Source organism: Eutrigla gurnardus (assembly GCF_963514095.1).
Source record: "Eutrigla gurnardus genome assembly, chromosome: 7".
Lineage (NCBI taxonomy): Eukaryota > Metazoa > Chordata > Actinopteri > Perciformes > Triglidae > Eutrigla > Eutrigla gurnardus.
Genome location: NC_139921.1, coordinates 7,870,011 through 7,888,324, shown reverse-complemented (window position 1 = coordinate 7,888,324; position 18,314 = coordinate 7,870,011). Strand labels below are relative to the sequence as shown.

General features: G+C 41.0%; 1 protein-coding gene across 1 annotated transcript in view; it reads right to left on the bottom strand.

Moving 5' to 3' along the window:
- Window positions 1-738: 738 nt before the first annotated feature.
- The window catches only part of rragd (ras-related GTP binding D), a gene marked incomplete at its 5' end in the record, with an annotated part of 37,834 nt that continues 20,258 nt past the window's right edge, over window positions 739-18,314 (bottom strand). The window contains 2 exon segments of the mRNA XM_084013237.1: window positions 739-2,209; window positions 9,066-9,214. Of these exon segments, the coding sequence (XP_083869363.1) occupies window positions 2,058-2,209; window positions 9,066-9,214 (301 nt within the window). The 3' untranslated portion in view covers window positions 739-2,057.

Here is an 18,314-nt window from a genome sequence, read left to right as displayed (position 1 = left end):
AATAATATGCACATTTAATATTAATGTTTCAAGGTTTTATATTATCGCATACAAATCAGAAAAGTTTCCAATCAAACTCAAATGAACACTGAAGGATATTATAAGATCTTAAAATAGATTCTGGAAATAATGGTGTCCTGAAAAGGGGAGGTTCAGACCCCAGTATAACGGGCCTCCAGAGATCATGAGGACGGATGAACTTGTCTTCCTGTAGACAGAAACATGCTGGCTGCTCCCTGCCTGCCTTACTGCCTCATCCTGAGGGACCCAGAGGAGGAGCCCACCCTAAGCAGAGGGTCCAGTGATGCTGGTACAGTTCTTCTAATGCTGGCTGCCACCAATCCCCGTCTTTCAGATCCCCCAGAGTCGCTACCTGCCTTTCTGCCTGATATCTGAATCTTTGTAGTTGTCAGCAATCAGCACTCCCCAGCGCTGCTTAATCAGCTCTTCAAACTGTGGGAGTACATCAGAGCCTTCTGTCCTTTACTCTTTGCCACAGAGTTTTTTCCAGACTTTTCGTCTTGGCTCGCCTTCAATTTATCGAGTGTTTTGCTTTATTTTTCTGTTCCTGCCTGCAACTGCCTAAAGCAAGGCTTTGAAGAGATCCTGCCTTGTCTCCTGTGTAATTATGCACTCGAGTCCTCATTTTCTGTTAACCATTATATCCAATACTGAAATCAAAAACAGAGAGTTCATTCGGGTGGCATGTACTTCATTTTTTCATGTACTTCATTACTTCAAGTTCAAATCTCTGATAGGAGGAGTTTGTGGGAAACAGGGATTGGCATTACAAAAGGCAGGGAATGAAATATTCCCTGTTCTCCTCTGTAATTTAACTCATCGTTCCAAACAGGATTTCTAACCATCTGGATGTGAAAGGATGTGGTCTAATAAACATTCAGTAGGAGAAAACCATAAGAGGAAGGCAAATGCATCACCATGGAGGCGTGGGAGAGTTGAAGGGGAGTTGTTCAGGGAGCAAGGTGAAGCAAATACACTGCGTGAGGTGAATTTGAGTCAAAAATCATACTCCGCAGTCGTAGCTCACATAAATCTCAAACACAGACATGAAATGCATATTGAGATCTTTCAGTATGATTAACACTTCTGTATTGTCATTATCTCAGATGCAAACAATGACCCTAATCCGCTTCACAAATAAAACAGGTTCTTAAATTCTCGAGTAAACAAGAAATCCAGTACCAGCTGTCTGTCCACAGGGACATGTAATGTACAAACAGAAACTGCTACTTTTAATGGCACTTTGAATTTGAAAAATATGTAAACCTGTATAGGCTTTAAAAACAGGGCTAAAAAGAGATTAGGTGCTTCATCTGTGGCTGAAAACTGTTTAGGCTTCCTCCATGTTCACACAAAAGTCAGATTCAAAACTGAGATGAAAATAAATAAAGTAGCAGGACAGGAGCTTTAGTGGAAAAAAAGAGATTCACTTTAAAATACAAGGATGATGCACTGAACAGGAACAGGAACATCGACGAGTTAAACAGCAGGTAATGGATGGGATCAAAATAACTGAAGGTTATCTTTAACGCACCCCACTTCCCCTAGAAAAATACATCCATATCTTAAACTTTGATTTGTTCCAGAGCGTCATATGAGCAGATTCACAAACGAAAATGTTGAAAACCGTAACGCGAGTATCCAGACTGAAGTACAGAAACTGTTTTTGGCATGAAGCGTCCACACTGACTCAGGAATCTCGAGCTTATTGGGCCAGAATCGATTTCCCCCGTGGCGTGATTAGTGAAGTGTAACCTTCATTCAGATTATACAAATCTCCTGCTGTTTATATGTTGTGTACTTTAATTTATGAGTTCTCAGTTCTCAGGAGGATACTTCTTGCAGAGCCTCTTAACAGAGTTTTGTTCAGTAAATAGTCAGACGAGTGAAAGACGACGGAGGCCACCGTGGGCGTGGCTTGAACAGGCTGAACAATTCCCAGCAAGAAAAGAGGACAGATCACATGATCCCCTAAATGAGGATGGAGTCTCCTGGATCGGGCTACATTTGGGGGTCTGATGTGATGTCATCAGTGGTCAGTGGGGGTTTCCGAGCGCTCCGTTGGTCATAGTCAGTTTGCTCCACCTCCTCTGACTGAGGAGTTTACGATTGTGTTGAACCTTTACTCGAACATCGAACACCTCCTGGATGGCTTTCTTGAAGCAGTGGAAATTGTAGTCAATCAGTCCTGTGAAGGACAGAGAGTATCATTAAGTATGATTTGTAATGAATTCATACAGTATATTAATATGTATAACTGTACAGGTCAGAGAGGAAAAAGACTATTATATTCTTGATAGAAGCCAATAAAGTTCTAATATTAACCAGAAATGACATGATGTAATATATAATAATAATAATAATAATTATTATTATTATCCCTTTCATTATATTCATATCTAATCTATTATTGGTTTGTCATCCTTGCTAAGTTTGTCTATTACAATTACTATTATCAATGTTTATGTTTATTATTATTATCATTACTACTATTTTATTTATTATCATTATTATTATTCATTAACAGAAACCATAATTGGAATAATTTATATTTATGTTGTGTGCTGTACCTCTCTTTGTGTCCTAATGTATGTGTTGACACCCAATTGTCTTTTTGGAAAGTGTTTTCGCCCCAGTGAAGGGAAAAGGAATAAAAAGTAATATGTTGAAAATGTAAAAATGAAAATTGCATTCATTGGTAATGAATAATATTCAGATTTACTGATGACATTGAAAAGTGTCAAACAGCATTAATCATACCCAGCTGCATAGTTCTGACAGTTATGGTAGTGATGATTAACGGCTGGTGAAAGTCATATCTGACAATGTTTTGGTGTAAGAGTGATGACAGCTCAGCAGCTTCACATTTCAGACCTGCAGGCACTAAAGGAGCACTAAGGGCTTTTATTGGTGAACAGACCTGAGCATACCATATGATGTTTCAAAAAGACTTAATATATTTAACAATAAGAATAATTAATTTTTACAACTGTATTTGTATAGTGCTTGAAGCAGCTTCACAGAACACGATTAAAAACAATGTTAAGCAGAAAAGACAAGAACATTTTAATGTATGAAATACAACAAAACATGAAAAAATTATGAAATAGAAAAGAAATAAAAGAATTCAGAGCTGTAAAGGTTGGATTGCCCCAAATTAAAAACACCAGATTGTTATTATCTAACAGACTGCTGAGCTACCAGTCTGACACTCATATAAAAAGTACCTTTTTGAAGAGCTAAAAGCAAACTTTTCAGTGATTTTACGTCTTCCACAAAACCACCTTTGGTTGTAGACGCTGCCATGCAAAGAGCAACTGAGACAATAACTGGCTGCAGGTGTGGCAGTGTCAGCCTTTCAGGTTCATCCACACTGAATTATCTGAGCAGCTGAGGGTACGAACAATCATGGTCCTCAGATGATGAACCTCGGGGTTGATATGGTGATTTGGAAGGAAAGCATCTGACTCTTCATCAAGGTCAAAATGTTTCTTTGGCCAATAGATTGACTAGTTAATGATAACATAATAGTACATGTCAAAGATGTGTTAGCATGTAGCCTCACAGAGCTGCTAGATAGACCCTGCAGAAACTGTATTACACCCATAGACTGTATGGTCATAAATCAGCACTTAGGGCCCTAGTTTCGTAGACCAGGCGCAGTCAGCTCTCAGCGCACCTGCGCCACGCCGATGGGGTGTGTCCGCCTGGACTTTGCAAGTTTCGTGCACCGCGCAGGCTAGCGGAGGCACACCTCCCGTCACTCCCACCCGCGCAAGTGGGAAAGAGGGAGGAGAAGAAGGCGTGAGTGGGAGACGAGGAGGAGACGAGGCGTGGACTGGGATTAATACAGCCGATTCAGATCTTCACCAATCAAATGAGCTCCTCTCCTCTCCTTTAATGCGTTAGGGGAGGTTCAGGTGCAAGATCCGTCACTTGACAACCCGATGACAGAAGCAGCGCCGCCGCTCTCACCACGCTCATCACGCGCTGTGCGTGCGTATCATAATAATAACAATGCCGATATTATAAAAAACAGGAGAGAGAGAGGGAGATGTTTTGGTCCGAGAGGCTGAGTTTCCGTTACGCGTGCCATCCGCCTTTGATCTGACGTCAGATGTGACGGGACAATCTATATAGATATAAATTCACGTGTTGATTCAATTAGTTGCATTAAATAGTGTTTGTTGTGATTATTTATTGCATTTAAATGTGCCTGGAACTGTGGAAACCTGCCTGTGAGGTCTCGGTGACGTGTGCGCACTGCGCCAAACTTCCACTCCGCCAGCTGTGATTCGCATTGAATGAATGGACTTTATTTACGCCTTGCGCCAAGAGTAGACCAGATCGGAGCTGGCGAGCTTTCAGCAGTCTCGGCGAGGCTTTTTGCCACGAAACATCCGCTACGCCAAGCTGAATCTGTGACGCCTCCCCCTGCTGCGCCGCCACACCCGTCTTGGCGCAGGCAATCCACCAAACTGCCAAACTGACCGTGCGCAAGGCTGCGCAGGTCGAAACTTGCATTACGCCGGCTCCGCCACCCTGCGCCGCCCTGCGCTGCGCCACGAAACTAGGGCCCAAAGGCTTCAACAGCAAAATAAGAAATGATGCAGCCTGTAGGAAAACAGTCTTCTTCCTCTCATTCATAGAGTTGTTTCTCAAGGCGTAATCGTCAAATAGCTGAATTTCAAGGATGCTATGACATTGCAACCTGCCAAAGGACTGTTCCAATGTCAAGGATCCTTCAAATTCTGGGATTTTCAAGGATGCATGTGTGTATCCTCAATGCTCCTAAAACACACCGATGATGCACACTATGAACTTCCTGTTCCCCAAAGTGGAAAAAACAACAGTAAACTAGACCTCTGAAGGTTTAATTTAAAAGTTTGGTCCAACTTCCGTTGCTTAGCGACAGTCTGCTTCAGCTAAGCCAGTAGCACAAGCATGAAGAACCCAGCAGTGACAGGGACAGCTGCAGAGTCAGCACATTTTACATGCACCGACCGAATCACGTCCGTAGCACCGCGTATCAAAAACTGTCCAAGCATTCGATGATCATTTTCGGTACTTGACAGTTCATTTCGTGGAATTTTTCAAAATCTGTTTACAATTTATGTATGTTTTCTCTTACATTATAAGGGTTTGTCACCGCACCTAAGCCGAAAAAAATATATTTATATATGTTGTCGAGAGTCTCTACTGTGTTTAATGTGTAATTACTTTATTGTAAGTCGCTTTGGACAAAAGCGTCTGCTAAATGACCTAAATGTAAAATGTAAATGTGTTAACGGCATAACGGGGGTAGATTTTAAAATGTGGGTATATTGTGACTCCTCCATAAATTATTGCACATACACTTACATATTTATGCACATGTGTATGGTCTCTGAATGACAAGGAATTAGAATTAGAACTACTAGAATGCTTCTTCAGTAAATTTCTTTATTTGGATTCATCAACCACATGATTAGACACAATTTGATGGGTAAAAAATGCTCTAAAATTGTAAAACACAGAATTTTGGAGAAAAGAAAAAAGAAAAAATGTTTTTTGAAATGTATTTAACACAAGTAAGGTATCAGAAAAAGTACTGTTTTGGTATCGGTATCTATCTGTATCGGCACCGTTATCGAAACATTTCAAACAATACCCTGCCCCACATGTGAGTCCCTGAATTTAGGGTTTATTTCAAACAAACATCACGGTACGGAACAATAGAAAGACAGTTTGGTGAGTTTTGTTTTTGTCGAGTTTGAATGAATAAAATGATTGCGGTTTTGAACGGAGTTTGGTGGCTATGACTGTAGGATCTGACATGTGTTTAAGAAGCATCATGCAGCACCAGCATGCAGCATAACATAACATACCGTGTCTCAACAGTTTGTCCAGTACACCCAGCTCAGCCTACTCTCCTGCTCGACAGTATGTCATCGCTGCACTTACCCTAAATAGCTCAGTCTGGCTCTCTTATTGAATGATTCAAGATTCAAGATTCAATACTTTAATTGCCGAACAACAGAAGTTATTAGAAATTTGCTGCAAAGCACTTGTTTGCCTTGTGTTACTCGCGTAGCCCGTGGGATCATTTATGTTTAATGGCTCTGCCTCTACCAAGGCGATAAACGCCAGCTCAGTTTCATTGTCTCTCTCTCTCCAAGGCTCCACACAGCTACAGGTTCAACAGCAGCACACACGCCTCACTCGTCCATACACTACATTTACTACTGATGCCGCTACTCTCCACGACTCGTGCTTTTTGTAGATATGTTGTTTTAGTCACAATCTTAAATCTTCATTTAAATCCTGATTCATCTCCCCTCTTTGTCACACATTGAGACAGTTTCCGGCAGAGTGCATCATTATAATTGAGCGTCAGGTTTGTTGCTGGGAGCTGATTGTGTGAGGTGCAAAGTGGTGTCCATTTGCATGAACTTCATATGCAGTTGGTCGCGTGAAAAATTGGCTTTGATTTTTTTGTGAACATGGCACGAGTTTTGTTTGACTTAATCAGCCAATCAGTTCAAATTTAACAGACTTGTGTTATATGTAATGCGACCTGGGACAGAGCTCCAGTCTCAGGGAATAATCAGGGAATACGGTTTCTAGCGGAGAATATAAAGTATAAAGGGGCAACAATGTCAGATGGTCTTTAATGAATAAACAACACCATATAATATTTATGACTGGGCATCATTTGAAATGGTCAGATGCTTGTACTGATATAGTATGGGAGATTTGGTACTGGAATTAGACAGTGAACCTTTAACAGATTGCATTTAATGTTTCTCAAACTATTAGAGCTTATTGAAGAGCTTCAGGTGTAAAACTGCCTTATCTGCTATGGACACTGTGGGTCTGAAGTGAATTTGGCAGCTACAATCAAACCAATGACTCTGATATTATGTTCTATTAAGATAGTTCATGCAGATATTTGCTGCTGTGGTGGTAAGAGTGGACCTGGGACCAACGAAATGTAGATGCGAATCCCTCAGCCTGTATGAGATGTGTGAAATGGAGTGAACAATGACCTTTACTCCATCAACAATCAGTGGATAAGTACCCTTCAGTGAGGCAGTGAACCCCCTGCTGCTGCAGGGCAGCTCCCAGCGGCTGACCTGCCAGCTCAACATAATAATGCACTCAGTATCAGCAGCAGAAAACACACATGCCCACTAAATTGTGCTTCCTTTGACCGTTTTCTAAAGGGACAAAATCATCTACATGGAGCTACATTTGGAGAAGACGTCACATTTACGTCAGCAGCTCTGTGTGCATTGTGCTGCTAGAAAAACAGTGGAAACAGGTTGAAACAGACGATATTTTGGGAAATCAACAGGTCTTGTTATGCCGTAGGATGTGGGAACAGGAATTCGGTTTTCTTGTGCATTATAACACACAATGATAAATCAATTATGTAGTTAATAACGTGGTGGAGTGGTTAGCACTGTCGCCTCACAGCGAGAATATAACTGTCACTGTCTGCCACCAGTTTGGCTCCACCCACCAGCATTATTGCTGTTAACAAGGGAAAAAAGTCTAGATCTCAGCCACATCATTATAACATGGACATAATATAAAGGGTGAGAAGTAGGGAGGGAGGTTGGAAGGTGATGGGAATAACAGCGTTATAAGTAGCGGTGTTAGTAAGGCCGTTACTTTTTTCAGTAACGAGTGATCTAATTGATTACTCATCTCATTATTATAATGCCGGTATCGTTACTGCCAAAAATGTGTCACATTACTACATTGAAAGCAGATGTTTTACATCGGACCTCTGAGCCGAGCTACAGAGAAATGTCTTGTTCCTCCTTGTCCTTGCTGAGGGCACGAGCACGAGACAACCGCAAAAGTAATGACGATTGGCTGGGGTTGAGTAAAATTCTATGGTAAGCCAATCAGAGGGAAAGTTGGGTGGGTGCTTAGTCTGCTTACTGCCTGGTTCACACCGGCCGCGGAAGCACCGCAAATAGGCGCGGAGGGGAGCCCGCTTCCTTTCGGCGCCCTTGTTAAGCGATAGTGTAGTTCACACCAGACTCTATTTTTTGCGCGAGCGAACGCGTCAATTCTCGCAGGAAATCACACAAAGAAACACGAGACAATCTGGTCAATTTTCAAAATAAAAGCAATTTTCAAAATAAAACACCGCAATTGACAAATGCATACATTTAATAAATGTGAAGAGTAGATAAACAAATATGTGTATTTCAACGGTATATCTGCACTACTACTGTCTACTACCATACACACTCTCTGTCTGTGTGTGTGTGTGTGTGTGTCTCTCTCTCTCTCTCTGAGAGTATTTTAAGTTCCGTCAAAGAGGGATGGAGATGGGGTCCAAATTATTTGACACATCAGTATTTAAAAATGATTTGAAAGTAACGCAATAGTTACTTTCCAAAGTAACTAGTTACTTTTAGAATTTGTAACTCAGTAACTACTTTAGTTACTTTCTGGGAGAAGTAACTAGTACTTTAACTAGTTACTTTTTTAGAGTAACTTGCCCAACACTGTGGAAGAGTCAAACAACAGGACTTTCACCAAGGAGACTGCTGTCCGTGTTGTGTGTGAAAACAAATGGACATTGACTTATTTTACCGTAGTTTTGTTATGCAACTAACACCTGTTTTGTAAAAACATCCTTATTTCCTGTAAAAAACATCCTTATTTTTACACAAACAACGATCTTTTTCTAAACCTAAACAAGTACTTTTGTTGTGGCAACCTAACTAAGTGTGTTGTGGAAAGTAAACCTACAACACTTTATTCTTTTATCAAAGAGCCAGGTACTTTTAGACGGAGCTCTTAATCTTTTGTGCTGATGATTGAATCGTGAGAGTTTCATGAGGATACAGGCTGTAGAAATACTCCAACTGTGAGTCACACAACATTGTGAAGGGGAAAATGACTTATACTTATGGAACCAGGGTTGCCAAAAATAGCTCCTCCCCAATTTGCAACTCTAGATCAAGGGCCGAACTCAAGTTAAGGAGGGCATGGTGAATGATTGCTGAATCACGGCGCTAGTTTCTAGTGAATTCACTGACCTTTTCTCTCAAAGCTTTCCTTGCGGAGGAAGCAGACCATGGCGAGGAACTTGGTGACCTCCTTTAGGTACATGACTGTAGTGTTGTTCAGGTGAATGATGGCCATAGACTCTTTGTCGTAGGGTAAACCAGCTTCACTGTCTGTCAGACTGAAGGAGAGATAAAACAAACTCCAATGAGGGTTAAAAATACTGCATAATCTAACAGACAATACAATACGGGGACGACTTGTACTGAGGCAACATTTTCAGTTGCTGTGTGTCGTTCAACTGCATACATTTCGAGATGGGAAGGGAGGCAATAGGAGCAGTTCAAGACAAAAGGAATTTGACAATTTAAACAACAATCAGAGTGGGAGGACACAAGAGAAAAACTGAACAATGTGGACACAGATGACGTGCGGTTCTGTCTGGCTTTCTCTTGTAATGTATTCTGTTTTCACAGAAAGGGAAAAAAAGAAAACATTGATTGTGTTTTTTTGTTCCATCTGATGAATATACATTATGTCTTACTGGATTATATATTTGGATTTTCTTCTCTTTGTGACTATTCATTATTCAGTATAAATATGCAGGCACACTGTAGCAGCAAATCTTGTTACCACAGGAATGGCAAGGTGTATTAGTATGGGTCTTTTATCATCGGGTTTGGCACAACTGGCCAACAACACTTGAATCCGTATGTGAAAAGCGAGTGTCAGACCCTTCAGCTCAGGACAAGGAAAACTCCCACAGAACAGATTACCAGCACGTCTAAATCTGGGTCAGTGCTCTGATAAGACAAGCTCATTTGCAACTGTGAAGTTCTGTTTTCTGCCATGGAGAAAGCAAAGCAAAGCAGGACTTGATATCGTCTGCACTGTTCTGCACACACATTTTAACTTGTATTCTTTCTCAATCCACTCTTCCTCTTTATATGCAGCAACACAACCTCAACCAGCAGACACAATTTGCCCTGTCCTCAAACGAGGATCTAGCCCCTTCATTTTGCTTTCAAAGTGCATGAAATTGATGCCTTTAACTTAAAAACTGACAACATTAAGGATGAAAATTCCTTATTTTTATATTGCAATAAATAATTCAGAAAATAAATATTGCAAAATCAATTTTGTTCTAATATCGTGCAGCCCTCAACACAGAAGGTGCATGTGCACCGTGAGGAACTTGTATTGAATTAGAATGACAGACTCCACCTTCAAATACGCCAACGTCTTATTCAAATTTGGGGGTGAGCCGAGTGCATGTCAGGCCGCTGCAAGTCAACGTGGGTTAAAGCTCAGATAGCAAGGCTTCTCTCTCCTGCGTGGTCCTGGGCAGCTTCAGCTGTCGAGGTTGACCCACGACAGCTGCTGTACTCTGCTCACCCAGAACTGGATCCCGGTATGTGTGGCGGTTAATAGAACGGCCAACCCATTGAGGGCTGTCAGGCTGCAGTCAGGGTACCGTTGGCTATGACATGGAGATCTGTGTGACACTCGAAGGATATGCCTCCCCAGAACTTCACTCCCCCCCCTCCAAACCAGTAATGCTGGAGGATGTTACAGGCAGCATAACATTCACCACGTCATCTCCAGACTCTTTCCTGTCACATGTGCTCAGTGTGATCCTGTGCCAATGGTGGACCTTCCACTTCTGGTCTTCTCTGGCAAATGCCAATGGAAAAGGTACCACTAGAGGAGGTCGGGCCCGCATGCCACCCTGTTTCTGACAATTTGGCTAGAAACATGCACACCAGCAGCCAGCTGGAGGTCATTTTGTAGGGCTCTGGCAGTGCTTCTCCTGTTCCTCCTCCACAAAGGAGCACATGCCGGTCCTGGTGCTGGGTTGATGCCCTTTTACGGTCCTGTCCAGCTCTCCTGGTATCTCCTCTCTTGAGACTGAGCTGGGAGACACAGAAAACCTTCTTGGGACCACATATATGAATGTGCCGTCCTGGAGGAGCTGGACTACCTGTGAACCTGATTGGACTGCAGGTACTGCCTCATGCTACAAGTAGTGACAGAACACTAGCAGAACACAAGACTAGAGAAGAATCAGTCAGAATTAGGAAGGAAAGCAACTGTCTGTGCTCACCACATCTAAACCTTCCCTTTCGGGGGCTTGTCTTACGTTTGCCTCTCTGTTGCACCTGTTGTCACTTTCATTTGCACCAAAGCAGGTGAAATAGATTCACAATCACTTGTACTTCCTAAATGGATAGATTGATATCCCTGACTTGGTGTTAGACTGGGATCATATTTTTATATCAAAATTAAAATCTGATAACAAATTATGATCATTTATCATCTTTCTTATAATCATATCCTGATGAGATCACATATCAAAATATACATATATAGTTACAGAATTTAAATTAATAATAAGCATATTCTAACACAAAGTGTTTTGAGTGAATATCATTTGACCATTGCTGTTTTCTTCTTCCATCACACTTAAACATGATTAAGAAAATTTGTATATATGGAAATATTTTTTCCTTCATCATTTAATTTATTAATAAATAACAATAAAATCCTTAATTCGGTAGGCATGGTGAAGTCAAGGCAAGGCAAGGCAACTTTATTTGTATAGCACATTTCATACACAAGGCAGACTCAAAGTGCTTCACATCATGACATGTCATACAATAAAGTGAAAAAAAAATAGAAGAATTAAAAGAAAATAAAGGCAAAATTAAAATGCATTACAGAAAGAAAAGGAGAATAAAAACATATTTGCAATAATTAAAAACAGTGCAGACATTAAAAGATTTAGCAGAAAGCTATGGTGAACATAAAAGTTTTCAGTCTAGTTTTAAAAGTGGTCAGAGTTGGGGCAAGTCTTACATCTTCAGGAAGTTTATTCCAGCCATTTGTTGCATAGTGACTAAATGATGCTCTGCCATGATTGTTGAATCACTAACAGATTGGTCTCAGAAGATCTTAGTGGTCTAGAAGTCTTATGTAGTGGGAGCATATCAGTGATATACTTCGGCCCTAGACCATGTAGTGATTTATATGTGAGCAGGAGGATTTTGAAATAAATTCTCTGACATACAGGGAGCCAATGTAAGGATTTAAGAATTGGTGTAATGTGCTCACATTTTTTGGAGCCAGACGTCAAGGGCATGAAAAAGTCTGATGTGTTTTTGTATGTATATCTTGTGTTTTTTTCTTCACATCAGAATGCAAAAAATTGGAACGCATGTGTTTTATTTCTCCGTGAGACGTTTTTATTAGTATCAACCTTTTTTTCTTTTAAATGAAAATATTTCCTTTTTCAGGTCTTATATTCAGTGGCAAAAGCTAAAAAGACTTTCCTGGATTTATACAATTGGAGAGGTATTTCCACATGTTGCCACAGTACTGACACAGAGTGAAGTGGTTCATTTCTGATTAAAGTGTTTCCTTCATTTTCCTTTTCATGTCTGAGTTGAGGGGGCTGCACGGTGGTGTAGTGGGTAGCACTCTCGCCTCACAGCAAGAGGGTCCTGGGTTCGATTCCCGGGTCGGCCCGGGTTCCTTCTGTGTGGAGTTTGTATGTTCTCCCCGTGTAAGCGTGGGTTCTCTCCGGGTTCTCCGGCTTCCTCCCACAGTCCAAAGACATGCAGGATGGGGATAGGTTAAGTGGTGACTCTAAATTGCCCGTAGGTGTGAATGTGAGCGTGAATGGTTGTCAGCCTCTACATGTCGGCCCTGCGATAGACTGGCGACCTGTCCAGAGTGTACCCTGCCTTCGCCCAATGACAGCTGGGATTGGCTCCAGCCCCCCCGCGACCCTAAATACAGGATAAGCGGTAGACAATGGATAGATGGATGTCTGAGTTGATGTTTCTGTTTCTTCAGTAAAAGCAGCTTTCCCCCTATTTTATACTTTCACATATTTGAATAGAGAAGAAATCAACCCCGTGCTTCTGTTTCACAAGCATTTAAGAGGCTGACATTGGCAAGAAGCTATAATTTAGCTGCCAAGAGCACAAACCCTACTGTGTCATCGTTTCTACATCCTTTGTTGTGCGACCACCTTGATGACCACTGTGTTTCTTGTAAAGTGCTGGGAGACGAATGAACAAAGTGAATTAGCTAGTTTCGGAGTCGGTGTGCAAATGTGATTGACACAATGCCATCGTTGTTTTTAAAATATATTATTTAAAAAAAATAATAATAATAATACAGACTTGATGTTTAAGACCTTTAGTCCTGAAACCAGCTGCCATACATTATGGTGACCAGTTAATATGCATGTATTATATCACATTCAGCATACAGACTCAACAACTAAACACAATATTAATGCAATTTATATCTAAAGGAACCCCTAAAACATGCTAGCACATCCCACTGTAAGCTTTCAAGGGATAACAAATCAAGTGAGATTTGTGAATTTGTTAAAGATCATTTTCTCATAGACTTCCCTGCAACCAGAGGAGTCGCCCCCTGATGGCCAGTAGATAAAATGCAAGTGTAAGGCACTTCAGCGTAGCTTCACTTTTCAGAACCGGAGGTTGCTGTCTGGTCAGGCTTCAAGTAACCGTCTTGTGTCCACCAAGCCAGAGCATGGACCAATCAGTGTCCTGTGAGTATCCACTGGCAGCTCAACAACACTGGCTACTCATAAACGTTAGCATAGATGCTGCAATAGCATCCATTATATTATATCAGAATTGGATGTAAAATATGTTTTCTTATACTTCTCCTAACTGGCATATGGTAGTTTGATTAACAGATGCCAAGTATTTTTTAGTTTTTTCCCTTTTCCAAACTGTTTTGAGGGCATCTCAGGTTACTCATGTTAACCTTAACAGGAGCCATTTTTAGTTGTATTATTTAGGCGAATGATAAGATGTTCTTGCTTTGTGTTTTTTTTTGCGATTACAGTTTGTTAAAGTTGAACACATTTCACAAAAGTGTCTAAGTAGCTGTGAAAAACAAAAGAGCTTCACAGTAATTGCTATAAGCAGCAATCGTCATGCATTTAAACAGAAAGCACCAAGCTGACCTTCTTTTCATATCCTGTACCCAAGGCAACACACACATCACACAGCAAAAAAAAATATTTATAAGGAAAAACATCTCTATGCAACAGTTGCAGGATTAATATATTAAGCCAAATAAATAAAACGCTCTCATTCTTAAGCTCATGTTTTCATGCCCATTAGCCTAACATGATGACATACGGGGGGCTAACAATAGTCGCAGTGCTCTGCAGATTAGAGAAGCCAGAGAAGAGACACATGCACGGCTAATGTGATGTTTAGGGAAATGTGAATCCTTCATTGTTGTTTCACAGAGAAAAAGAAATAATTGCATTTCACCGACAAAAGAGTTGGCCATGGAATATTTTAGTCACCTGAGCTTTCCAAGTGCATAGCATGCCAGGTTTCTCACAAGAGAGGGCTTCATTAATTAAATGAGGTGAAAAAAGACTCCGTTTACCAAAGCCTCTAATTAGCGATAATATCCCAGCTGTGTTGACACGATAATGATGGACGCCTTCTGAGCAACAGTCTGTTGATTTATGTTAGCAGGTCCGACATAATCACCAGCACGCTTGTTAATGAACGCTGGACAATTCCAGGACACAGGTGAGTGCACACGTTATTCAGGGTTGCTTATGTAGAGAGTTACGTTTAACTAAATGGTGTGTGTTTACAAGCAGGATATAATCCACGGACATCTGGCATCCACCTCTGTCCATGGTGAAATCAGCCTGTTTGTGCCCTCAGCTTCACATTCCCCAGCACAGCTGTGATGGGTTAAATATTCACTCACTTCAGGCCAAATGTGGCCTAGTTCCGTTAAAAACCCCCAGCTGTGATGCCTCAGGTGAATCACACACTCAAACACACACTCACCCCTATTATGTCCACAACAAGCTTGGGTCAAACTAGGGGGGGTGGGGGGGCATCGTGACTATACGTCATTCCTCAATTCAGATCTGCTGCTTCTATAACATTCACATAAGTGTTCCTAACCAATGTCACCAAAAAGGACTTTTTTGGGCACATTTTTAAGTTTAATGTATCAATTTGATGCACTTCGAGAGCCAAATGATAGAGCTAGATCATAGACTGTATACAAGAAGTGGATGTAGTCATCGTGACATCACCCGTTGGTTTGTGAACTATGGCTTTGAAGCCTCAAGTTCAGAGTTTTGGCCGTTGCCATCTTGATCCATCCATATTTGGACTGTGGAGGAGCGACGGGTGGATCTGATGAACACAAGCAGCAGAGCGGCACCCCGAGCAGTGACCTTACTGGATCTGGATCCATCTGGCTTCTGGTGTGAAGCTGTTAACAAAGTTAGCTGATTCAAGGTCAGCTTTACAGCTGGGGTTCAATTGGGGTCTGAGTGCTGACAATGTAGCTATTACCACAGACTCATGAAAACTCACGCGTAATCATCACTTGTCATTATATTCAGAACCGAGAGTTGAAGCTGTCTGACAGACGCAGGTCTGATGATGGCACACTGCAGCTTTTATTTTTTGGACTCAAGTGCTCTATAATTACTTAAAGTGTGTACTTGAAGATTACTTAAATAGCTTGGAGTAGAACCACTGCTCCTGAAAGGAGTCAGTTGAGGTGGATTGAGCATCCGATTAGCATGCCCCCGATGAATCTCAGAGAACAAAGGTAGAACCAAACAGCAACCTCCGGCTCTGAAAAGCCAATGCTGAAATGCCTAAAACTAGCATTCTCTCTGCTGGCCATCAGGGGGCGACTCATCTGGTTGCCAAAATAAATGTGATTGCATTGAATGACAAAATTACCCAACTTCTCACTTGATTTATTATCTGAGTAAACATTGTACACATGAGTTTACGTCCACTTCTTATATGTATGGGTAGAACACCATAATGGTTATATACAGTATATCCCATCTGGTCTCAGAAAACCTTGGGAACCTATAAAAGCTGCAGGATGTGGCAAGAAGGACATCTGGTTACTTTACACTACCTCAGATTTTACTTTCGGCATCTGTGTAATTAAATCTTTTGTTCAAGTTCGAACTCAACAGAAACAAAATAAAACAAATCAATTCGTCTTTCCACTGTTCCAACAATCATCTGGTTTGAGAGAGATACTAAATAAGTAACATAAGGCTATAACCACGGTAACATTTTCACCGTTTAGTTACCCTGCTTTCTGTGTTTTCATGTCCATGACATCAAATGTGACGCACCAAAAAAAAGCACCACATCCTTACAATGATTCATTTTTTAAAAACTGAATATATGCGCACATTCATTACGGGCACAGTTGTTAGGCATATAACAGATGGGTGGATTCGGTATTTGTGACTTATGTGGTATCAAATTGGTTTGTGTGTTTCTGTGTTTGTGTTAATTTATTTGCATTTTTTTCCTCCTAAGTAAATGATGTCAGCATGTTTGGAAATATGTTCTTAATTTGTTTTCTTTTTGATGAATAGTGTGCTGAGCTCTATCAGCCAGAGGTTATAAGACCGAACCTTCTAGACGGCTCTTTTATTCATTTCACCAAGCTGGAGACACACACCTCTGTCAGACAATCTAATTAATGTCACCCAGTGAGGAGAGTCTAAATCCACTGCCTTTGATGTTGGAAACAAGTGAAATAATGACAGGTGAGAGTGAAGGTGAGATTAATTTGGCTTGATCAAGGTGAATCATCCCAATGTTGCTTTCAGCTGAAGACGGCATTAGACTGACAGAAAGCTGGGAGAGGAGTTCTACAATTGTCACAGTGAATTATGACATTTGAGATATTTTGAGGGGAACGTCAATAAGGTGCATTGTGGATGAGTAATACAAATTTCTATCTTAATCCTTTCTCTTTAAAATAATATTCTTAGTTTAAAACACGCGTCTGTCAAAGTCTTTAGACCTTTTTAGAGTTTGTTAACAATTATGACGTACATTAGTACGCTCGCACATTTTAGCAACGGACGTACGACAGAGTGCAACAGCTTGTAAGAGCATTAACCACCGAAAATGGTAAATTTGACCAAATTTCTTTCCATATCTGCGTGCTATCAGTGAGTGGGCAGAATACGTTAGCAAGTGGCCCAATATTTAGTGGTTACATGTTGTATTTGATGGAGAAACCTAGTGTGTAACGTTATCCCCCATAGAACATCAAACACCATGACATGGACTCATTTTAAGTTTTTAAATGCGTGCTACAAACATGAGCATTTTTTATCATTCCAGTGGTAGCCGACACGTTTAGTAGCTTGCAGCCGTAGATTCAGACATCCAGACAACAAGCATTTTAAAAGTTGTTTGCTTGTCATCTTGCAGACAGAGCTAACAAAGCAGGACTTCAGACTTTTTAGAACGTGTCATCATTTTGTAGTTATTGTAGCATCCCTTTGTCAGTTTGTTGGAATTAAATCACAGCTAAATGTTTATTTTGGGTTCATACAGCTGTGGTAAAACAGCCATGTCTTACTAGATACAGTGAATACAGACTCAAGACAGGATCTTCTGTTTGGTTTGCAAGTGTATTTAGGACTTCCACAACCTGCACAAAGCCACAACAGTGGTTATTTCAGCCCTGATTGATGAAACCTTGGATGTGAGCTCTGCCTCCTCTCTGCACTTATAGCGCAAAAGATCTGAATAAACACAAATGATCTCACGGTCAAGTAAGTGAAAAGTTGCATTGCGTTTGGCGTGAACAAAGAAAATGTCTTGATTGCTTGTGTGTTTTTATTCTGCATCATGGCACATCTGCTGCTTGCTGGGGATGAACCTTATAACACAAATATAACACTGCAGTATGCTTTTTTTCTTCTTTTTTGTTTTACACCTTGATGAAAGCTTTTCACCTTTCTAGATTAGGACCTAATTATACTCCCAGCTGGAGTGATAATTAAGTGAGAATACAGAGCAGATCCGAGAAAATCTGCTGGGGGATCAGGAGCAGAGTACGTGCTTTGGGCTTTACTTCACATTTAGCTCAGTGCTCATATATCCAGGATGGCAATTAATTGTTCCTGAGGCACTGAACTACGGTGCATCCTTCACCATGATGTCGACAAGGATTTCAGCTATCACCACATCTCAAGGCTCTGATGCTTTGAGAAGATCTAAATCAGTTCTTTGCTCATGACCGCTGGTTAAAGTAGAGCAGCACAGACATCAGTGCACAAACAGCTGCGCAAGCTATAGCCCATAACCTGTATGTGTGGGTGTGATATGGCATAATGCAATCACTATCTAACCACCTCAGCACTTCCTTCACATTATATGAACTTTTATCAGCGGGTAGCACAAATCAAGCAA